Genomic DNA, 25,454 nt, shown 5'->3' with positions numbered 1-25,454 from the left:
GTATTAAATGACACTACCTTTACCCTCTACTTTCATTAAAAATGGTATGCCCTTGTTCAGGAAAAAGGGTCTACACCAGGCAGGGGTGGTCAACCCTCCTCTAGCAGCTGGGTATGCAGGCTTTTGCTCCAGCCCTACATAAATACACCCGATTCAACCAAAGTCCCGATAAGCAACTGATTAGTAGAATCAGGTGTGGTAGATTAGGGCCGCAGGAGGGTTGCTCACCAGCAGGAGGGTGGGCTAAAGGGGTTGATTTGGGAACGGTCCGTTCTCTCTAGTGTGTATGTGTGTGTCTTACTCTTCATGTCGTCCAGGTCGGCGCTAGCCAACATCTGAGCCTCAGCCTCGTCGGTGGGCACCTTTCGGTACACGGCTGTTTCCATGGCAGTCATGCTGCCGATACAGACGCGCTCCCGCAGGTCGTAACTGGTCCGCGGTGCAGTGTGGAGAGGATTCCTCCTGAACCAGCCTCGGGTGGTCATGCTAGGGGGGTCCGCAGAGGGGGGGCACCTGGGGAGGGGAACACAGGGGGGGATCACAGAGAGTGCAGCGGGATCACTTGAGTATGTGTGAGAACCCATCATAGAGATCATATTGTATTTGATTCTTCAAACGTTTGCTTTTGAAGTATGTCAACTATCGGTTATCCATTGTGTCAACTATCAACTACCAGTTTTATCTCCATCTCTTCATTCAGACTCAATCATGGACACTCTTACTGACAGTTGTGGCTGCTGTGTGTGATGTATTGTTGTCTCTACCTTCTTGCCCTTTGTGCTGTTGTCTTTGCCCAATAATGTTTGTACCCTGTTTTGTGCTGCTACCATGCTGTGTTGCTACCATGTTGTGTTGCTACCATGTTGTGCTGCTACCATGTTGTGTTGCTACCATGTTGTGTTGCTACCATGTTGTGCTGCTACCATGTTGTGTTGCTACCATGCTGTGTTGCTACCATGTTGTGTTTCTACCATGTTGTGTTGCTACCATGCTGTGTTGCTACCATGTTGTGTTGCTACCATGCTGTGTTGCTACCATGCTGTGTTGTCATGTGTTACCGCCATGCTCTGTTGTCTTAGGTCTCTCTTTATGTAGTGTTGTCTCTCTTGTCATGATGTGTGTTTTGTCCTATATTTTTATTTAATTTATTTTTCTTTTTAATCCCAGGCATTTGCCAGGCATTCATTGTAAATAAGAATTTGTTCTTAACTGACTTGCCTAGTTAAATAAAGGTTACATAAAATAAATAAATAAAAATCATGAAGGACCATCAGCCATAAACCAGTTGTGAATATGAGTTTTTTGTCCCAAAGTGTTAAAACTCCAGAATCTACTAAATCCTTTTTTAAAATGAACATGGTATCAAACGTCAACTCAGTCTATACAAACAAACATCTTGACTGGCACACACACACAAACACAAACACAGTATGGATAATCTGGGAGGGGTCAGATTGTTGGGTGTAGTGTGGTCCATCATGCAACAGAGGGCACCAGAACACAGCACAGCACTGCAACACCGGCTTCCTCACCCGGTGAATCGTTGGCTGCTTTAACTCAGGCTACAATAGCATAACATTACATGACATTGTGACTACGTTCCTTTTTTTCTGCTGCAATAATAATAAATCAGCGAGATTAACCGCCCTGCAGAGAGGGAAACAAGTACCTGGGTTGTATTCATTAGGCTCCAAGCGGAAGAAAATAGAATGAAAAAGGGAGGGACTACCTGGAGTTGTCCAATAAGAAATTTACATTTTTGGTTTCCGTTGCAAAATATTTTTCTATGTTGAGCCCTAATGAATATGACCCTCGACTCCACACAGTCTCTGACATCCCAGGATGAATGCATATATTATTCAATCCATTACCAAATAATTCATATTCTCATAGCTCTGTGTTGATGAGTCAGATAGGATCTTTGCAAAAGACCTATCTAGGACACGAGACATGATGGTGACAGGCACAAGGTGTCCTTTTAAGCCATATAAATGTTTTGATTGTTTTTAGATGTTCACTTAAAAACAGACAAATCTACCAGAATCGGGAGAAATGAGCATTGAATTTTTGAAGTTTTTAAATGAAGAGCATTGTAGGAAGAGCTGGGCTATTTATTTGATGAGCCCTTAAATATCTTCAAATATTGAGTACCGACCTCTGTCATACGAAATAAATATTGGAGGCACTGTACTATTTTTAGTGCACTCTAGCTCTGTGTTTTCTTAGTTCACTATTCATGAAGCCTATCATCTTTCTAGTTACATCCTAGTATCACCTTGTGTCTTACGGCGAGCTTTGCTAACAAAATAAGTGATGGTTGCTGGTTGCTGCATATTGAAGTGATCCATACAATTGGCTGATTTGAAAAAACATTGTTTCACCACACAGCCAAGTTACTGTACCTAATCTCCTGCTAGCTACCGTCACATTGCTTTATGCATCCAAACATCTGATTCTGGGCACACCTGTTGGTGGACTCTTCATCACCCTCCTCATCCTCTGGTTGCTCCCGAATGTCCTGTTGTGCCTCTTCCAACTCCCCCTCCACCACCTCTGCCGTGGCCAGTGTGGCCTTCTCCGGCAGCGGATGTTGTTGTTCGCTCTCCATGTGGAATGAAGTTAATGGGACAGCCGGCCCCAAATTCTCCTCACTCCCCAGGCTAAACTAAGAGGAGAGGGAGTTGGTTACATTGGTCTTAGCGCATCTCTCTCTCTCTCTCTCTCTCTCTCTCTCTCTCTCTCAGCAACTGAAATAAACAAAAGTGAGAAGAACAAAAAGGATAAAGACGTTTCCCGAGTGGCGCCGCAATCTAAGGGAGTCCCATAGAGTGGCGCACAATTGATAGGGTTTGGGGTAGGGTTTGGCCGGGTTAGCCGTCATTGTACATGTTCTTAACTGACTTTCCTACTTAAGTGTTTTCAACAATGTGCAAATAGTTGTAGTATGAATAGTATGGGAAGATAAGCACACTCTTTCTCTCCATGCACCTGTTAGACTAGTACTAACAGATCTTCATCTTTCTTGGGTCAGCTACTGCCTGCTCTTTGTCAAAGGTCTCATACTACACAGGAGACCAAAACATGTCATGTGTCACAGACATTTCTCTCTGGAGTGTCTTTCAAATGAATACACTGAATGAATATATAACAAATTAATAAACTAAACTTCTACTTGCAACATTCCAAACATTGTATTGGACTCTATAAACAATAAATGACCAATAACAAAAAGAGGTATTCTGATAAGCTGTCAGACATGATCACACATTTCTCTGTTATGTTACCTGCTGTTGGTCGTCGGCCTGCTCGGTGGGCGTGGCTGCCAGGTCCCTCCCCTCTGTCTCAGACTCCTCCTCCTCCTCGTCTACCTCATGGATGGTGGGTGTGACCTCCGAGGGCGCCATGGAGGTCTTTTTGTTCTGGCGCTTCTTCTTGCGCCGGCGTTTGCGGTCCATGCTGAGCACCCGCTTGCGTAGGCGCTGGGGTGGGGGTAGATGGGTGGACAGCGGGTGGTGGGTGTGGTGAAAGGTGTGCCGGTGATCTGTGAAAGGAATGGTAGGCGTTTAAATGAAAATACCGTCCAAGTCTGCCGGCATAATGAATGCAAGACTTGTCATAAGCAGTTCCAACCCTTTTATAACGTTTTTGAACTATCTGACAGTAAAAAAAAACTCATACAGATCCTGACAAAATACCAGACATTTTAAAGCAATTGAAATGTTGATGAACAGACAGAAATGCCCCTGATATTACAAAGGCTCATATGCTTATAACAAGTTATAAAGAATTATACTGCACGCTTAAATTAAAGGCCCAGTGTCAGTCAAAAATGTAATTTTCCTATATTTTATATACACTGAACAAAAATATAAATGCAACATGTAAAGTGTAGATTTTATGAGCTGAAATAAAAGATCCCAAGATTTTTACATACTCACAAAAAACATATTTCTATAAAATTTTGAGCACAAATTTGTTTACATCCCTGTTAGTGAGCATTTCTCCTTTGCCAAGATAATCCATCCACCTGACAGGCGTGTCAAAAACGCCTCCAACGTCATTTTAAAGAATTTGGCAGTGCATCCAACCGGCCTCACAAACGCAGACCATGTGTATGGCGCCGCGTGGGCGAGCGGTTTGCTGATGTCAACGATGTGAACAGAGTGCCCCATGGTGGCGGTGGGGTAATGGTATGGGTAGGCATAAAATACGGACAATGAACACAATTGCATTTTATCAATGGCAATTTTAATGCACATAGATACCATGACGAGATCCTGAGGCCCATTGTCATGACATTCATCCGCCGCCATCACCTCATGTTTCAGCATGATAACTCACGGGCCCATGTCACAACAGCCTGATCAACTCTATGCGAAGGAGATGTGTCGCACTGCATGAGGCAAATGGTGGTCACACCAGGTACTGACTGGTCTTCTGATCCACGCCCCTGTAACGTGTAAACTGGGAGTCGGGAAGCAAGTACAGGGAGTGGATTTAATAAATAAATGAACATAGACCAAAACAAGAAACACGAGTAGCATACAGACATGGAACACAAAACAGAGTCAATAACACCTGGGGAGAGAACCAAAGAGCCAAAGGGAGTGACAGTTATAGGGAAGGTAATCAGGAAGGGAAGTCTGACGAGGCGCTGGTGCGCGTAACGATGGTGACAGGTGTGCGGTAAAGTAAGCAGACTGGCGACTTCGAGCGCCAGAAAGGGAGTATATGTGACAGCCCCTACCTTTTTTTTAAGGGATCTATGAACAACAGATGCATATCTGTATTCCCAGTCATGTGAAATCCATAGATTAGCGCTGTTGGATTCCAGATTGAAATATACACTGCTCAAAAAAATAAAGGGAACACTTAAACAACATAATGTAACTCCAAGTCAATCACACTTCTGTGAAATCAAACTGTCCACTTAGGAAGCAACACTGGTTGACAATAAATTTCACATGCTGTTGTGCAAATGGAATAGACAACAGGTGGAAATTATAGGCAATTAGCAAGACACCCCCAATAAAGGAGTGGTTCTGCAGGGGGTGACCCCAGACCACTTTTCAGTTCCTATGCTTCCTGGCTGATGTTTTGGTCACTTTTGAATGCTGGCGGTGCTTTCACTCTAGTGGTAGCATGAGACGGAGTCTACAACCCACACAAGTGGCTCAGGTAGTGCAGCTCATCCAGGATGGCATATCAATGCGAGCTGTGGCAAGAAGGTTTGCTGTGTCTGTCAGCGTAGTGTCCAGAGCATGGAGGCGCTACCAGGAAACAGGCCAGTACATCAGGAGACGTGGAGGAGGCCGTAGGAGGGCAACAACCCAGCAGCAGGACCGCTACCTCCGCCTTTGTGCAAGGAGGAGCAGGAGGAACACTGCCAGAGCCCTGCAAAATTACCTCCAGCAGGCCACAAATGTGCATGTGTCTGCTCAAACGGTCAGAAACAGACTCCATGAGGGTGGTATGAGGGCCCGACGTCCACAGGTGGGGGTTGTGCTTACAGCCCAACACCGTGCAGGACGTTTGGCATTTGCCAGAGAACACCAAGATTGGCAAATTCGCCACTGGCGCCCTGTGCTCTTCACAGATGAAAGCAGGTTCACACTGTGCACGTGACAGACGTGACAGAGTCTGGAGACGCCGTGGAGAATGTTCTGCTGCCTGCAACATCCTCCAGCATGACCGGTTTGGCGGTGGGTCAGTCATGGTGTGGGGTGGCATTTCTTTGGCGGGCTGCACAGCCCTCCATGTGCTCGCCAGAGGTAGCCTGACTGCCATTAGGTACCGAGATGAGATCCTCAGACCCCTTGTGAGACCATATGCTGGTGCGGTTGGCCCTGGGTTCCTCCTAATGCAAGACAATGCTAGACCTCATGTGGCTGGAGTGTGTCAGCAGTTCCTGCAAGAGGAAGGCATTGATGCTATGGACTGGCCTGCCCATTCCCCAGACCTGAATCCAATTGAGCACATCTGGGACATCATGTCTCGCTCCATCTACCAACGCCACGTTGCACCACAGACTGTCCAGGAGTTGGCCGATGCTTTAGTCCTGGTATGGGAGGAGATCCCTCAGAAGACCATCCGCCACCTCATCAGGAGCATGCCCAGGCGTTGTAGGGAGGTCATACAGGCACGTGGAGGCCACACACACTACTGAGCCTCATTTTGACTAGTTTTAAGGACATTACATCAAAGTTGGATCAGCCTGTAGTGTGGTTTTCCACTTTCATTTTGAGTGTGACTCCAAATCCAGACCTCCATGGGTTGATAAATTGGATTTCCATTGATTATTTTTGTGTGATTTTGTTGTCAGCACATTCAACTATGTAAAGAAAAAAGTATTTAATACGATTATTTCATTCATTCAGATCTAGGATGTGTTATTTTAGTGTTCCCTTTATTTTTTTTTAGCAGTATACTAATTCATGTTACAATACTATAACTTATTGATTACTTTACATGTACAAGGAATGTATGTGTTGGAGTCAGTGGAGGGTGGATAATAACTAGGTCTATGGAAAGTTACTGAGTGAGAAAGGGGAGGTAGAAAGTTTACATTCTGTTAAAAAATGTTACCATTAAATCTCATGTATCCTATGGAGGTCTGGTTTCAGTTACTGATAAGGTAGGACAGTCGTGGATTAGGGAGGAGCAAGGAATTCGGCCCGAGGTCAGGTCAGATGAAGTGAGAAGGAAGAGTCCTATCCCACACACATATATTTCCACCCCCATGAAGGTTCTAGCAGAAGGCGGGGCCATGACTACACCAGTGAGAGGAACAAATTAAGTTCCTGACTTAGCAACAGAGATGTATTGGCTGTCTAGATGTGCAAGGAGTTGACTCCGCCTAGTAGGAGGGTATAAATACATGTGCTTGTTTAAACATGTCTTTGTCTTTGCAGCTGTTATTCCAGCTGTGGTGGAATAAACTTGGTTTGAGCTTTTCCTCTGTTTGTTTAACAGGGCCTAATTTATTTATTTCAACTGAACTGTAACTCAGTAAAATCTTTGAAATTGTTGCATGTTGTGTTTATATTTTTGCTCAGCGTATATTTCCACACAATGAGGTTGGAATAATACTGTTAAATTGTGAAAATGATGATAATGCCCTTTTAGTGTTAGAGCTGTTTGAAAAGACCGCCTGAAAATTCAGCCTGTTTTGGCGGGGTGGAGTTTTGTCCTCAGCAGGCAGTAAATTAGTTAATAAACCAAGAAGAAAGAAAGTTTCAAACCTCTCTGCCAAGAACAGTTAGTTTCCTGTTTTCCCCTCTCCACTCAGACCACTCCCAGACAGTCCTAGTCAAATTCTTGCTTGAGAAATTGCTCTTTGTTAAGAAGCTATTTGTCTTTCTTTTTGACCATTTTAATTGAAAACAAAGTAAGGTACTTAATTTCTACCCAGAAATTATTTGATAGAGATAAAATCTTCCTTTAAGTGATACCAAAATATAATTTTTAAGCCAAAACACATTCCTGTTGGCAAAAACGGATATTCCAAAAAGTATGGAGAACACCCCCAAAAAACTGGGTAAGCAGTAGTGTTGCACGGTATACCGAAACTTTGGTACTTTGTTGATTAAAAAAATTCATAAAACGGTACTAGAATTTTTGTTACGTTCAAATGTTGTCTCATGTGATCAAGAGGATTGTAACGACGGGAATGGACCAAGGCCCAGCGGGTTGAGTGCTCATAATTAACTTTAATATAAACACTTACATAAACAAAACAAAACGATGGACAACGAAGACAGACTTGAAGGCACAAGACAGCAATTCAAGTGACAACCTCCCACAAATACAAACACACCCTAATATATAGGACTCTCAATCAAAGGCAACTAGACAACACCTGCCTTCAATTGAGAGTCCACACCCCAATTAACTAAACATAGAAACAGACTAACTAGAAAGAACATAGAAATAGACTAACATAGAGCAGTGACCAAAAAAAAACCGGAATACATAAATCAACTACCCTCTACATAATACACACACCCCAAACCACATAAACCAAATACCCTCTGCCACGTCCTGACCAGCCTACACTAACAAAATAACCCTCATACTGGTCAGAACGTGACAAGGATTATGTCTGTCTCAGAGCACAGTCCATTTAACCCGTGAAGAGCAAAGAGCTCCACTACCTCATTCATCGCTAGAGCAGTCTGGGCTGCATTAGCTCTCCACTCATTCTGCACAGAAGTTAACACACTTAAATAATGCAACACGGCATGTAGAAATATGGAACCTGTTCATTGCTGTTCTCAAAACAATGTCCCTACAGGCTAGAACACTTTACAATGCAAGAAGATACCGGTAGCTTCTAGCTTTGTAGGTGAACTTTCCTTGCTAGCTTACAGCTGAATTCCCTACCTTAGTACTTTTGTGTTTGTGATAATATGCTAACTATTAAGCAAAATATACTGATTTTAAAGCTGATCGTCACCAAAAAAGTAATTATTTAACTTTGTCTCCCTAGCCACAAAAAACAAATTCAGTTCTTCATCTCCCTTGCCTATCATCTTGTTTCCACTAGATTCCATAGCCACAAAGTCAGATTCCACAGCCACTTTCTGCCTAGAAAATGAAGTCATTACTTTCTTAAAGAGACAGCGCACACATTTATAAAAGAAGCGATTGCTTCTTCTATGCAAATGTTGTTGATCACTTCAATAAAATAATATGTTCTCATAGTAGTTGTCATTTGTCATCTGTAGCCCCATGCTGTCAGCTAAAACAAGCTGAATAACTCAATGCATACACTCTCATACTGAATAATATGCAAGCAAAAACTCCTATTGAATGATATGCATGCACAAACTCCTATTGAACGATATGCATGCAAAAACTCCTATTGAATGATATGCATGCACAAACACCTATTGAATGATATGCATGCACACACTCCTATTGAATGATATGCATGCACAAACACCTATTGAATGATATGCATGCACACACTCCTATTGAATGATATGCATGCACAAACACCTATTGAATGATATGCATGCACACACTCCTATTGAATGATATGCACGCACACACTCCTATTGAATGATATGCATTCACGTGTGTTGTGAATAGACCTAGTCTACATCTTGATTTACTCAGTTTATCAATAGAGATTTACCATTCAAATACATTATTACCATTATGTTGTTATGTAGTTAGATTGGTAAAAACCAAGTCACATTGATTGGATGATTGTACAGTTGACCAAATTAATGCATACATGGCTGTCTCAACTACAAACGAGTACATAACATTTTCCGATGAAATTATATTGAACTCACAAGATGCCCAACAATTGAACAGAGTAGGAGCTGAGGTTATCTGTCTGGAGCAAGTGCATTCTGTGACTTTAACTAATTAGGCTTCTTTCTTGTTGTGGTATTGTTTACGTATGGCGTATCGTAATGGTCTCGAGTATTGTGACAGTATACCTGGTATCAGTATCGAAGTAAACATTCTGGTATCTTGACCACACTAGTAAGCAGACATTCACGGAATGTTTACTCTGTGTTCTACAAAAGCAGAGAAGATAAAGAAGACTAAAGATTGGTGAATGGCTTACACTCAAAATCCTTCTCGTTGTAGTTGCGGCCCATTTTTTCTCCACCACTGAACGCGGAGTCAGTGATGATGTTCCCGAACCTCTCCACTGATAATGCATTCTCCCAGTCCTCATCCTCTTCCTCCTCCTGCTCCTCTGTGGAAAAGTCCTCATCCTCCTCCTCCTCTTTCACATGACTCTGTACAGAGAGAGAGAGAAAGAGAGTTCTTTCCACAGGGCCGGGGGGTGAGATAGGGATGCAGCTTAAGTGCCACCCTCTTCAACATATATATCAACGAATTGGCGAGGGCACTAGAACAGTCTGCAGCACCTGGCCTCACCCTACTAGAATATGAAGTCAAATGTCTACTGTTTGCTGATGACCTGGTGCTTCTGTCCCCAACCAAGGAGGTCCTACAGCAGCACCTAGATCTTCTGCACAGATTCAGTCAGACCTGGGCCCTGACAATAAATCTCAGTAAATAATGGAGTTCCAAAAAAGGTCCAGTTGCCAGGACCACGAAAACAAATTCCATCTTGACACCGTTGCCCTAGAGCACACAAACTATACATACCTCAGCCTAAACATCAGAACCACAGATACATTCCACAAAGCTGTGGAAGTTATGCCATCAAGAGGAAAACATTTTTGACATACCAATTAGGATCTGGCTAAAAGTACTTGAATCAGTTATCAGTTATTGGAAAAGGACAAGGTTATGTTTGCTATTGTTGGTTGTGAGGTCTGGGGTCCGCTCACGAACCAAGAGTTCACAAAACGGGACAAACACCAAATTGAGACTCTAGATGTAGAATTCGGCAAGAATATCCTCTGTGTGCAACGTAAAACACCCAATAATTCATGCAGAGCAGAATTAGGCCGATACCTGCTAATTATCAAAATCCAGAAAAGAGCCGTTAAATTTTATAACCTCCTAAAAGGAAACGATTCCCAAGCCTTCCATAACAAAGCCATCACCTATATAGGAATGCACCCCGAGAAGAGTCCCCTAAGCAAGCTGATCCTGGGGCTCTGTTCACAAACACAAACACACCCCACAGAGCCCCAGGACAGCAACACAATTAGACCCAACCAAATCATGACAAAACAAAAAGATAATTACTTGACACATCGGAAAGAATTAACAAAAAAACTGAGCAAACTAGAATGCTATTTGGCCCTTAACAGAGAGTACACAGTGGCAGAATACTTGACCACTGTGACTGACTCAAACTTAAGGAAAGCTTTGACTATGTACAAACTCAGTGAGCATAGCCTTGCTATTGAGAAAGGCCGTCATGGGCAGACCTGGCTCTCAAGAGAAGACAGGATATGTGCACACTGCCTACAAAATGAGGTGAAAACTGAGCTAAACTTCCTAAACACCTGTATGACAATATTAGAGGCACATTATTCCCTCAGATTACACTGACCCACACATTTTTGTTAAACAAATAACATTTTTGATAAACTCCCATATCCCTTGGGTGAAATACCACATTGTGCCATCACAGAAGCAAGATATGTGACCTGTTACCACAAGAAAAGGGCAACCAGTGAAGAACAAACACCGTTGTAAATGTTCCCTTTAGTACTTGAACTATTTGCACATCATTACAACATTAAATATATACATAATATGACATTTGAAATGTCTTTATTCTTTTGGAACTTTTGTGAGTATAAGTGAGAGAGCTAGACAGAGAGAAAGAGAGAGAGAGAGAGAGAGCGAGAGCAAGACAGAGAGAGAGAGAGAGAGAGAGAGAGAGAGAGAGAGCGAGCAAGACAGAGGGAGAGAGACAGAGAGAGAGAGAGAGAGAGAGAGAGAGAGAGAGAGAGCAAGACAGAGGGAGAAAGAGGGAACTGTGTAATTACATGTTGTCAATGTCACAGATTCAGCTCTTACAAGCTGTTCATAATCAAGCTACTTATATCAAGTTGCTAGGTATCTAATTACTCCAATGTATTACAATATTTACCAAAATAAACCAACATTCAGCGTGTCAGCAAGTTGTCACAGTGCAGACCATTCACCAGTGTTAGAAAGAGGAAGGGTCAGTTACAGTTTTATTTTGATTTCACCTTTATTTAACCAGGTAGGCCAGTTAAGAACAAGTTCTCATTTACAACTGCGACCTGGCCAAGATAAAGCAAAGCAGTGCGACAAAAACAACACTGCGTTACACATGGGATGAACAAACGTACAGTCGATAACACAAGTTGCATCAGTTTGGGAAACCCTGTGCTAGTTAATACTATCTATACACAAGGGGACCTATCACTACGGCAACCAACTCAGTATCGATGCAGCAAAGTGCTGAGAGAGGAAGTGAGGCTAATGCACTGCTGGGCCCTCTACTAACACACTTCTGTCCTTCTTTCATCTGAAAGACAGTCCCAATGCCTGGCTGCGTTTACACAGGCAGCCCAATTATGATATTTTGCCCAATTATCGGCAAACGAGCTGATCTGATTGGTCGAAAGACCAATTAGTGGAAAACAATAGCAGAATTGGGCTGCATGTCTAAACGTAGCTGTAGTTACACTACATACATTTCAGGGCTCCCGAGTGGCGCAGTGGTCTAAGGCACTGCATCTCAGTGCTAGAAGTGTTACTACAGACCCTGGTTTGATTCCAGGCTGTATCACAACTGGCCGTAACTGGGAGTTCCGTAGGGCTGCACACAATTGGCCCAGCATAGCCTGTAAATAAGAATTTGTTCTTAACTGACTTGCCAAGAATACAAATTTTACAGTTTAGGCCACGTCTCATTATGGGTGCTAGGACAGAGGACAGCCTACAGTGCCTTCGGAAAGTATCCAGACCCCTTGACTATTTCCACATCTTGTTACGTTACAGCCATATTCTAAAATGGATTAAAAACATATGTTCCCTCATCAATCTACACACAATACCCCATAATGTCAAAGCAAAACAGTTTTTTTGAAAATGCAAATAAAAAAATAAAAATCAAATATCATATTTACATAAGTATTCAGAACTTTAACTCAGTACTTTGTTGAAGCACCTTTGGCAGCGATTATAGCCTGGAGTCTTCTTGGGTATGACAATACAAGCTTGGCACACCTGTATTTGGGGAGTTTTCCCCATTCATCTCTGCAGATCCTCTCAAGCTCTGTCAGGTTGGAGAGGGAGCGTCACTGCACAACTATTTTCACGTCTCTCCAAAGATGTTCGATAGGTTTCAAGTCTGGGCTCTGGCTGGGCATCTCAAGGACATTCAGAGACTTGTCCCGAAGCCACTCCTGAATTGCCTTGGCTGTGTGCTTAGGGTCATTGCCCTGTTGGAAGGTGACCATTCGTCCCAGTCTGAGGTGGTGAGAGTTCTGGCACAGGTTTTCATCAAGGATCTCTCTGTACTTTTCTCCGTTCATCTTTCCCTTGATCCTGACTAGTCTCCCAGTCCCTGCCGCTGAAAAACAAACCCACAGCATGATGCTGCCACCACCATGCTTCACCGTAGGGATGGTGCCAGGTTTCCTCCAAATGTGACGCATTGGCATTCAGGCCAAAGAGTTCCATCTTGGTTTCATCAGACCAGAGAATCTTGTTTCTCATGGTATGGTCTGAGTCTTTAGGTGCTTTTTGGCAACTCCAAGCGGCCTTTCATGTGCCTTTTACTGAGGAGTGGCTTCCGTCTACACACTTTGCCATAAAGGCCTGATTGGTGGAGTGCTGCAGAGATGGTTGTCCTTCTGGAAGGCTCTCCCATTTCCACAGAGGAACTCTGGAGCTCTGTCAGAGTTACCATCGGGATCTTGGTCACCTCCCTGACCAAGGCACTAAGACCGCACTCAACCAACACTATAAGGCCATAAGCAAACAAGAAAATGCTCATCCAGAACTGGCGCTCCTAGTGGCCGGGGACTTTAATGCAGGGAAACTAAAATCAGTTTTACCAAATTCTTACCAGCATGTCACATGTGCAACCAGAAGAAGGAAAAGAATTCTAGACCACCTTTACTCCACACACAGAGATGCATACAAAGCTCTCCCTCGCCCCCTATTTGGCAAATCTGACCATAATTATATCCTCCTGATTCTTGCTTACAAGCAAAAATTAAGCAGGAGGTACCAGTGACTCGCTCAATACAAAAGTGGTCAAATGACACGGATGATACGCTACAGGACTGTTTTGCTAGCACAGTCATCGGCTTCATCAATAAGTGCGCCGACGACGTCGTCCCCACTGTGACCGTACGTATAAATCCCAACCAGAAGCCATGGATTACAAGCAACATCCACATCGTGCTAAAGGCCAAAACTGCCGCTTTCAAGGAACGGGACACTAATCCGGATGTTTATAAGAAATCCTGCTATGCCCTCAGACGAACCATCAAATAAGCAAAGCATCAATAAAGGATTAAGATTGAATCCTACTAAACCGGCTCTGACGCTCGTCGAATGTGGCAGGGCTTGAAAACTATACTGCTCAAAAAAATAAAGGGAACACTTAAACAACACAATGTAACTCCAAGTCAATCACACTTCTGTGAAGTCAAACTGTCCACTTAGGAAGCAACACTGATTGACAATAAATTTCACATGCTGTTGTGCAAATGGAATAGACAACAGGTGGAAATTATAGGCAATTAGCAAGACACCCCCAATAAAGGAGTGGTTCTGCAGGTGGTAACCACAGACCACTTCTCACTTCCTATGCTTCCTAGGCTGATGTTTTGGTCACTTTTGAATGCTGGCGGTGCTTTCACTCTAGTGGTAGCATGAGACGGAGTCTACAACCCACACAAGTGGCTCAGGTAGTGCAGCTCATCCAGGATGGCACATCAATGCGAGCTGTGGTAAGAAGGTTTGCTGTGTCTGTCAGCGTAGTGTCCAGAGCATGGAGGCGCTACCAGGAGACAGGCCAGTACATCAGGAGATGTGGAGGAGGCCGTAGGAGGGCAACAACCCAGCAGCAGGACCACTACCTCCGCCTTTGTGCAAGGAGGAGCAGGAGGAGCACTGCCAGAGCCCTGCAAAATGACCTCCAGCAGGCCACAAATGTGCATGTGTCTGCTCAAAGGGTCAGAAACAGACTCCATGAGGGTGGTATGAGGGCCCGACGTCCACAGGTGGGGGTTGTGCTTACAGCCCAACACCGTGCAGGAAGTTTGGCATTTGCCAGAGAACACCAAGATTGGCAAATTCGCCACTGGCGCCCTGTGCTCTTCACAGATGAAAGCAGGTTCACACTGTGCACATGTGACAGACGTGACAGAGTCTGGAGACGCCGTGGAGAACGTTCTGCTGCCTGCAACATCCTCCAGCATGACCGGTTTGGCGGTGGGTTAGTCATGGTGTGGGGTGGCATTTCTTTGGGGGGCCGCACAGCCCTCCATGTGCTCGCCAGAGGTAGCCTGACTGCCATTAGGTACCAAGATGAGATCCTCAGACCCTTTGTGAGACCATATGCTGGTGCGGTTGGCCCTGGGTTCCTCCTAATGCAAGACAATGCTAGACCTCATGTGGCTGGAGTGTGTCAGCAGTTCCTGCAAGAGGAAGGCATTGATGCTATGGACTGGCCCGCCCGTTCCCCAGACCTGAATCCAATTGAGCACATCTGGGACATCATGTCTCGCTCCATCCACCAAACGCCACGTTGCACCACAGACTGTCCAGGAGTTGGCGGATGCTTTAGTCCAGGTCTGGGAGGAAATCCCTCAGGAGACCATCCGCCACCTCATCAGGAGCATGCCCAGGCGTTGTAGGGAGGTCATACAGGCACGTGGAGGCCACACACACTACTGAGCCTCATTTTGACTTGTTTTAAGGACATTACATCAAAGTTGGATCAGCCTGTAGTGTGGTTTTCCACTTTAATTTTGAGTGTGACTCCAAATCCAGACCTCCATGGGTTGATAAATTGGATTTCCATTGATTATTTTTGTGTGATTTTGTTGTCAGCACATTCAACTATGTAAAGAAAAAAGTATTTAATAAGATTATTTCATTCATTCAGATCTAGGATGTGTTATTTTAGTGTTCTCTTTATTTTTTTGAGCAGTGTATTACGGACTACAAAGGGAAACCCACATGCGAGCTGCCCAGTGACACAACTCTACCAGACGAGCTAAATGCCGTTTATGCTCGCTTCGAGGAAAGCAACACTGAACAATGCACGAGAAGCACCAGCTTTTCTGGATAACTGTGTGATAGCACTCTCGGTAGCTGATGTGAGCAAAACCTTAAACAGGTCATGATCCACAAAGCCGCAGGGCCAGATGGATTACCAGGACGTGCAGTCAAAGCATGCACAGACCAACTGGTAAGTGTCTTCACTGACATTTACAACCTCTCCCTTACTGAGTCTGTAATACCTACATGTTTCAAGCAGACCACCATAGTCTCTGTGCCAAAGGATTGCGAAGGTAACCTGCCTAAATGATTACCGCCCCGTAGCATTCACATTGGTAGCCATGAAGTGCTTTGAAAGGCTGGTCATGGCTCAAATCAACAGCATCCTCCCAGATACCCTAGACCCACTCCAATTCGCATACTGCCCCAACAGATCCACAGATGACACAATCTCAATCGCACTCCACACTGCCCTTTCCCAGCTGGACAAAAGGAACACCTATGTGAGAATGCTGTTCATTGACTACAGCTCAGCGTTCAACACCATAGTGCCTCCGAAGCTCATCACTAAGCTAAGGACCCTGGGACTAAACACCTCTCTCTGCAACTGGATCCTGGACTTCCTAAGGGGCCGCCCCCAGATTGTAAGGGTAGGCAACAACACGTCTGCCAAGCTGATTCTCAACACTGGGCCCTTCAGGGGTGTGTACTTAGTCCCCTCCTGTACTCCCTGTTCACCCACGACTGCATGGCCAAACACAACTCCAACACCATCATTAAGTTTACTGATGACACAACAGTGGAAGGCCTGATCAACAACGATGAGACAGCCTATACAGAGGAGGTTAGAGAACTGTCAGTGTGGTGCCAGGACAACAACCTCTCCCTCAATGTGAGCAAGACAAAGGAGCTGATTGTAGACTACAGGAAAAGGCGGGCCGAACAGGTCCCCATTATCATCAATGAGGCTGTAGTGGAGCGGGTCGAGAGTTTCAAGTTCCTTAGTGTCCACATCACCAACAAACTACCATGGTCCAAACACACCAAGACAGTCGTGAAGAGGGTACGACAAAACATTTTCCCTCTCAGGCATCACCGCCTGGTATGGCAACTGCTCGACATCTGACCGTAAGGCGCTACAGAGAGTAGTGCGTACGGCCCAGTACATCACTGGGGCCAAGCTTCCTGCCATCCAGGACCTATATAATAGGTGGTGTCAGAGTAAAGCCCATAAAATTGTCACAGACTCCAGTTTTCTGTGCTATCGCACGGCAAGCGGTACTGGAGCGCCAAGTCTAGGACCAAAAGGCTCCTTAACAGCTTCTACCCCCAAACCATAAGACTGCTGAACAATTAATCAAATGGCCAATGCAAATCAATTTATAACATTTTTGACATGCATTTTTCTGGATTTTTTTGTTGTTATTCTGTCTCTCACTGTTCAAATAAACCTACCATTAAAATTATAGACTGATCATTTCTTTGTCAGTGGGCAAACTTACAAAATCAGCAGGGGATCAAATACTTTTTTCCCTCACTGTAGGAGACAGGTGACCTGTGAGTAAACCAGAATGTTTGGCATTATATCAAAAGAAACACAAAGTACTACGAACATTTTTAAACTACATGATAACCAACTCTGTTGTTTGTTCTGTTACAATAAATGATAATGTTCGATGGGACTTTTGATAGCAAAGGTTTCCAAAAATGCTTGTAACAAACAATTTATCAGTTTGTGAGGGGAGAAATGGAGGGACATTTGACACACGCTCACCAGTTCATAGAGGTGAGCAGAACATCAGGTTAGCGTTAGATAGGACAAAATAAATATAAACATTTCTTCTTTCTCTTCTTCCTCTGGCGTTTGTTCTACTATAAAGCACAATGTTCGATGGACTACATAACTAAGGTTAGCAAGAAAGTTTGCATTTAACAATTAGTCTGTTTGTGTGGGGAGAAATGGAAGGAAATCAATGTCACGTGGCCATATCTCAGATGCATACATAGACAACTCTAGTGCCCAAAAGCACATTTTAGCATGGGCATGACTATTGAGGACTTTCACCATTTTGAAGTAGTCAACTGGGTGGGGCTTCCTATGGGTTAAGGAAGGGTCACATCATTCCTTTCAGGTCATCAGGAGGGATCCTCCAATGAATTATACAATCCAAAAATGCAGGAGGCAGTAAATCGCCAACCTTGGCTTTATACCACAGGCGGTCGGGAGGACAGGCTCGTGGTAATGGCTGGAGCAGAATCATCGGAATGGTATTAAATAGTTTCCATGTGTTTGACGCCATTCCATTCTCTCCATTCCCAACATTATTATAAGACATCCTCTCCTCAGCAGCCTCCATTGCTTCATACCTGTTCAAACAACACCCTCCAGGTGGCAGTATGCACCCTTTCAGTTTGTTTACCAACTCATAGAAGTATTTGAATAAGAAAATTGATGACTTCAAGATAGATTTGGCCTCCATTGACTGCCCGTGCTCTCACAGACGCCATAATGAGACAAATACAAATCATCTACCAAAGTACATAATCACAGGGGGTTTCTAGAGCGAGGTGGCCTAACCCTTTAGCTCTCATTGGCCTCCAGAGGCTTTGATCTGGGCTTTGAAGTCAAGAAGGGGTCTGTTGTCAGGGTCACAGACTAGAAGAAGTGGGTGGTGTTTGTTAAGGTGGTGAAGGACCAACAGGGGCCTGTTTATTTTACTCATTTAGCAGATGCTCTTATGCAGAGTGACTTACAGTATAGAGTAGGGATGCACAATATATCGGTGAACATATCGGGAATCGGACGATATTAGCTACAAATGCCAACATCGTTATTGGCCCGATGTCTAGTTTAATGCCGATGTGAAAAACCGATGTCAAAGCTGACGTGCATACCTATATAACGTAGTTACATGACATGTGTTTACAATACCGCGTTGGTAATAAAGCATTATTTGTTCGACCGCAACTTCTGGGGTAGCTAGCTAGCTCAATACAACCAGTCTGAAAACAATTACCAGTAGAAACTGCAGTCATTTTCACGATTCTTAGCAATGATTTAGGAATCCTTGTGAGTAAGTATTAGCTAGGTAGCCACGTGTTGTTTGTCTATTGAAACTGAACTTCAGTACATGAAAATAAATAGCTAGCCAGCTACTTAACCCTGTTGCCCAAAGCTAACGTTATAAGCAGCCAGCTAGCTTCTTCTGGCTAATGAGGCTCGATCGGACCGGGCTATGTGTTGTTAAGCTAGCTACAATAAGGATTAGGCACAATAGTGGAATTTGCGGTTTGCCTTCAAAATAAAAGTACCTCTTTGAAAGTGATGCAGAAGGTTACAATTGGTGGAATCATGCCATATTTAGACTAGATAATGTTAAACAAGGTTTGAATGTGAAGCAATGAAATGGGGTATCAGTCTACTCGGTGACACCCACAGAACACAACTGTGAAGAGTTTACGCAAATATTCGCGTTGTAGCTCTTATCGCAGGACTGTGACTGTGTGAAATCACCTCCCCAGTCAGCCTATTGTGTGCATTGATATTCATATTGCACTGTACAGCTTTACCTAAGGATTGGGGATCAATGAAATGGGGTAACAGTCTACACAATATATTTTTTCCCAATGTCCTCCTCAGAGTTATCAGACTCCAAAACATCCACGCAGTATTGTTTTACATAGGGAATAGTGTTCAATACACATAGGTTGACAATAAATGTGTCTCAAATCACAGTTGTTTCAGAGTCCCGCAATAAGATCTACGATGCTAATGTTGTCTGTGTGTCACTGAGTAGACTGATACCCCATGTCGTTGATTCACAATCCATAGGTAAGGCTGTACAGCAAAATAAGTACACCCCCAATGCAATTCTAAAGTATAATACATCCAGTTTGATTTCAACAGATATGTCAAATTAAGAAAATTCCAACCTTGTTTAGCATGATGTATTCAATTAGGGCATAATTCTACTATTTGTATTCATTTGCATCACTGTCAATGACATACTTTTATTTTGAAGGCTAACGGCAAAGTCCACTATTGTGGCTAATCTTTATTAAATAAGCTTTTCATTTGACATGTCAAATAACAAACAGTTATATTAAATCAAATCAAATTTTATTGGTCACATACACATGGTTAGCAGATGTTAATGCGAGTGTAGCGAAATGCTTGTGCTTCTCGTTCCAACAGTGCAGTAATATCTAACAAGTAATCTAACAATTACCCAACAACTACGTAATACACACAAATCTAACTAGTAATCTAACAATTCCCCAACAGCTACACACAAATCTAAAGGGGTGAATGAGAATATGTACATGTACGTACATGGATGAGCGATGGTCGAGCAGCATAGGCAAGGTGCAGTAGATGGTATAAAATACAGTATATACACATGATATGAGTAATGTAAGATATGTAAACATTATTAAAGTGCCATTATTTAAAGTGGCATTGTTTAAAGTGACTAGTGATCCATTCATTAAAGTATCCAGTGATCGGGTCTCAATACAGTATATACAGTGGCTTGCGAAAGTATTCCCCCCCTTGGAATTTTTCCTATTTTGTTGCCTATGATTCTTAAAATAATTGTTATGTATTTTGTCAACATTTATCATGAGTAATTTAGTAAATTCACCGGAAGTTTTCGGTGGGAATACAATTTCTGAACATCACACGCCAATGTAAAAAGCTGTTTTTTAATATAAATATGAACTTGATTGAACAAAACATGCATGTATTGTATAACATAATGTCCTAGGAGTGTCATCTGATGAAGATCATCAAAGGTTAGTGCTGCATTTAGCTGTGTTTTGGGTTTTTGTGACATATGCTTGCTTGAAAAATGGCTGTGTGGTTATTTGTGTCTATGTACTCTCCTAACATAATCTAATGTTTTGCTTTCGCTGTAAAGCCTTTTGAAATCGGACAATGTGGTTAGATTAACGAGAGTCTTATCTTTCAAATGGTGTAAAATAGTCGGATGTTTGAAATATTGAAATTATTGAATTTTTTAGGTATTTGTATTTCGCGCCACGCGATTCCACTGGCTGTTGAATAGATTGGGACGCTAACATCCCACCTAGCCCATAGAAGTTAAGGGCTTGTAAGTAAGCATTTCACCTGTTGTATTTGGCGCATGTGACAAAAAAAAAATATTTGGTGTGTGTGTCAGTCAGTCAGTGTCTGGTTATTTTTAATCATGACAGTGTCACAACAGTACGACACTCTGGACGTCTTCTTTCTCTGTGTTACCCTGACACATAGAACATGACTGGATGCCATCCCTCAAATCTGTACTGATGTCTTTACGCTACATGCTAATGTCCAAAAAACTACTAGAGATGCTCCACTCTACAAGATTTGAGTAGAATCTCCTGGGATCCAGGAATCTTTTGGAACAAGTTATTTTTTTCATTTCACTTCACCAATTTCGACTATTTTGTGTATGTTCATTACATGAAATCCAATTAAAAATGTATTTAAAATTACAGGTTGTAATGCAACAAAATAGGAACAAGGGTTTTGCCACCAAGTACTAAGTCATGTTTTGCTGAGGGGTCAAATAATTATTTCTCTCATTAAAATGCAAATCAATTTATAAAATTTTTGACATGCGTTTTTCTTTTTTTTTTTGTTGTTATTCTGTCTCTCACTGTTCAAATAAACCTACCATTAAAATTATAGACTGATCATTTCTTTATCAGTGGGCAAATGTACAAAATCAGCAGGGGATCAAATACTTTTTTCCCCCACTGTAAGTATAAAATATATGGATGAGCAGTGACAGAGCAATTCCCTGTTCTCCTGGGTGTCCACAACTGTAACTACACATATTCTACTTGCTCTGTTTTGGACTCAAGGTGCTGGCACACCGACATATAAATGGCACAAAAAAAGTCAGATTGGTGTGATTCACTTTTCTGTTTGATTAATGTTTTGTCCAGTTTGACATGTTCAAACAGCATACTGTACAGGCACACAAGCATGGGTTCTACATCTCTGCTTCAACTGAGAAAATGACACCTGTAAACAAGCAAAAGCACAATTGTGAAGTATATTGCTTTTGACAAATATCTGTTCAACACAAACATGTGGGCCTGAACACTTTGTCTCTCTCTCGTCTTTTCGGCAGACATTTTATCCATCCATTGTATGAATGGTAATTGAGCGCAGTAAAAAGGTTATGGATTGCATTTACATTTGTTAAACAAGCGAGACAAAAAAGAATGGATGGCGCTGTGAATTCAGGAGAGGCCTACAGATGTGTTTGTACTCTCTTCAATAGGGCTCTGAGTAAACTGCAGACAGAAGGCAGTCACAGGCAGCAGGCTGTGCCAGATAAGAGGTAGAACGCTGCATGGGCAGCAGCTAGCAGACTTCTCCATTCCCACAGCTGGTCTTCTGAAACCTATATAACATGTTCTTCCATCCAGCACCAGCAGTTAACAATGATCCCTCTCGGGCACACATTTACCTAATCCAAGTTTGTGGTCACAATGTGCCCTCTCCCCCCACACATGCTAGCGTGGGTGAACCTGCGTTTGTTTACACGGCCCTAATGTCTGCATTTGTTGCCTTGTGTATATGCGTCAGCCTGCCTAGTACATCACCATTGCAAACCCAGTCACGGCTGGCACCTGGGGTTAGAGCATGTGGTTTATTTACCCCCCCCTTATATATTTTCACGTTAATAAGCTAGCTAGTTAACGGCCGTGATGTCTGTATAGTTAGCTAGTGGTGGTCATGCTACTAGCTAGTAAGTTAGAAGTGCATTTACTCACCTCAGCGCTGTTTCTAACTTTTGTCATTAACCGAAATAGCTATGTAGCTTACCGAAAAATGCATCGTCAGAAAACATTACAGTAGATCTGAACACATGTGCCCTGCAAGGTAATGTTTGCCTGCTAGGCAAGCTACCCAGGAAGAGACAGGTAGGAACAATACGTAGCTAGCTAACTACACCTATCTATCTAGCTACACCTGTCCTTGCAGATACCTTCTTGATAACAAGCAGCTCTTCCAAGTCAGCTTGGATTGCGATATTTCCGTTTTTTTTAGCTAGCTAGCTATCTAAAGCTGAAGTCATTCGAGTTTTATTTTCCTGACATTGTCATAGATTTTAATACAACTCGTCTTCTTTAGGTATAGCTATTCAGATGTTCTTGAGTACTGGACAGACCATATTTTCTAGAATACATTGACAAGGTATGTCAATATATTCAAATGTCTGTGTGTTTTCAATGTAACTCACATTAGGGCTTGTAGGGCCCCATGATTTCCGCAATGCGGAAAACTCAGACGGAATCCAAAAATGTAAACAGAATACACAGTGACAGAATACACAGGATATTTTTATTACAGTAACCCAACATTAGTGTGAATAATAGGTATTACAGATATACGGTATTTTTAAATTAACGAAATGGATTGAACACGTTAGGCAACAAAAAGTTAACACGGAATTCCGGAAAATAAAACAGCATTTGGGGAAAAAATAACTATTTCATAGGGCCCTATTTATGTTTTATTCAATGCGTTGTCGCCCAGGCAGGTATTGACAATGTGTGTCTTCCTTATTTTACAATGAGATAGCATATGGGGGCAGCAGGTATAGCCTAGTGATTAGTGCATTGGGCCAGTAACCGAAAGGTTGCTGGATCGACTCCCCGAGCTGACAAAGTAACAAGGTAACTGTTCCCCCCATAGGTCTTCATTGTAAATAAGAATGTGTCCTTAACTGACTTGCCTAGTTAAATGAAGGTTACACAAGTTATAATATGTTAAAGCTTATGTATAAAAAAAAAATGAATTGATTTTATCTTAATTCCGCAGGGATCAGGCAGCACATGCAATGTAAGATCTGCAGTTTTGCTGCATTCAAGTAGAAATACGTGACAACCACAACCGTGTGAGTGCCAAAATGGCAAAGACCTCATATCGAAGACAAGATGTTGTTCAGGCCCTTCCTGTGAAGGACTTCAAAGAAAGATGGCCAGCCCTGTTTGAGCCCACTCGGGTACAAAACACAGCTGAATGAAAATAGTCAATGTAGGCGAAAAAAATTATATTCATTTAAATATTTTCTGTTGTCTTAAACTAATATTCTAATCTACAATTAAATATGCATTAAAGATTAGTCTGAACATTCTCACTCTGCACATGCTTTGGGAGGGGTTTCCCAATAGCATTCAGGCTCTCAGATCACCTTTTGTCCTTATCTGTTCAGAAGATGTTTCCTTCCCCTTCTCCTCTCTCGCTCTCTCGAATGAAGAAAGAGTTCAGGAGAATTACAACTGTTGCTCTTGAGTCCACCTTTATCCAGAAGCTGGACGAATATACACCAAAACTATTGGACTTGTTTAAGTCAAAAGGAGGTGCTGTAAAGGTGGGAATGCAGAAAATATTAAATATTTGAAGTTCTGTACGGGGTATGCACAGTAACACCTTCAAAATAACATATGGGTTATACTGTATGTATTTAGTTGCCGGTATTAAATGCAATTATTTGTATAACATATTACAGTGCAACAACATCCAGGAAAGAAGAGACAGTGTGATCCGTGGCCTGATCATATACCTCGGTGAGAGGGTTGAAGACCTTATTACAGAATATGAGGTAAAGGTTTATATTTTTGTATCCTTATTTATTTAGAAACGATGTACCTTCCTTTGTTTCCCTCTCCTCCTCAAGTTGCACAGTTAATGTAATAGCCTAATCTGTTATTTCTCATTTTTTTTCACTCCGGATGCTGACAACACCATTACCCGAGAGGATCTTGTTCAGGATGTGATGAAGGTGTTCACTGTGAAAGATCTGCACCAGAATATAGAGCATGGGATCTGCATCGATTGAGCAGAGGTCTTGGCTGGTATTCGCAGTGTTGCACAGTCATGTACCTTGCTTTTGGGCCTCATCTATGGCTTGAATCTAAGGTACCGCAAAGAACTGAAAGATACCTTTGAGGTGTTCCAAAAAGTATTCTTGGAACTTTATAATCTCAGGACCTCCCCATGGGTCCAAGCTCTAAAGATGAAGTTACTTGTTTTCAGAGATATCTATGAGAACTCTCAAATGGCCACTCACAAACTGTGGTCTAAACACTACTTAGAAAGCTGAAAAGCTAGTTGCTAGGTGGTACAGGAGCTACAGTTTACATTATGCTCTTTTTCAGGTGAAGTCACACGAGACATTGACAATTCCTGTTTAAAAAATAGCTTTGTTTTAAAACTTACTTCATATGCACTAGTGGATTTCTGAGATTATTTGTAGTCAGGTGCAAGCAATCTGGATGTACAGTTGAAGTTGGAAGTCATTAAAACTCATTTTCAACCACTCAAACTATAGTTTTGGCAAGTCGGTTAGGACGTCTACTTTCTGCATGACACAAGTAATTTTTCCAACAATTGTTTACCGACGGATTATTTTACTTATAATTCACTGTATCACAATTCTAGTGGGTCAGAAGTTTACATACACTAAGTTGACTGTGCCTTTAAACAGCTTGGAAATATCCAGAAAATGATGTCATGTCTTTAGAAGCTTCTGATATTCTAATTGACATCATTTGAGTGAATTGGAGGTGTACCTGTAGATGTATTTCAAAGCCTACCTTCAAACTCAGTGCCTCTTTGCTTGACATCATGGGAAAATCAAAATAAATCAGTCAAGACCTCAGAAAAAAATTGTAGACCTCCACAAGTCTGATTCATCCTTGGGAGCAATTTCCAAACGCCTGAAGGTACCACGTTCATCTGTAAAAACAACAGTACGCAAGTATAAACA

At 42.5% G+C, this 25,454-nt stretch overlaps 1 protein-coding gene across 3 annotated transcripts in view; it reads right to left on the bottom strand.

Annotated features, from left to right (window-relative positions):
- LOC106586823 (anion exchange protein 3) overlaps positions 1–25,454 on the bottom strand; it is a 95,332-nt gene that overhangs the window by 50,120 nt on the left and 19,758 nt on the right. Inside the window, exons 1-4 of one of the 3 annotated variants that reach the window (XM_014174521.2) lie at positions 9,584–9,757; positions 3,285–3,541; positions 2,466–2,665; positions 302–513 (exon numbers count right to left, since the gene is read on the bottom strand). In XM_014174521.2, the coding sequence (XP_014029996.1) occupies positions 302–513; positions 2,466–2,665; positions 3,285–3,541; positions 9,584–9,617 (703 nt within the window). In that variant the 5' untranslated portion in view covers positions 9,618–9,757. Of the gene's footprint in view, positions 1–301; positions 514–2,465; positions 2,666–3,284; positions 3,542–9,583; positions 9,758–25,454 lie in introns of those variants that run through there. The other 2 variants (XM_014174517.2, XM_014174520.2) reach the window with 2 other exon arrangements.

The sequence above is a fragment of the Salmo salar genome, chromosome ssa25, assembly GCF_905237065.1.
Source record: "Salmo salar chromosome ssa25, Ssal_v3.1, whole genome shotgun sequence".
Classification (NCBI taxonomy): Eukaryota; Metazoa; Chordata; class Actinopteri; order Salmoniformes; family Salmonidae; genus Salmo; species Salmo salar.
This window is presented reverse-complemented; position numbering and strand designations above follow the sequence as displayed.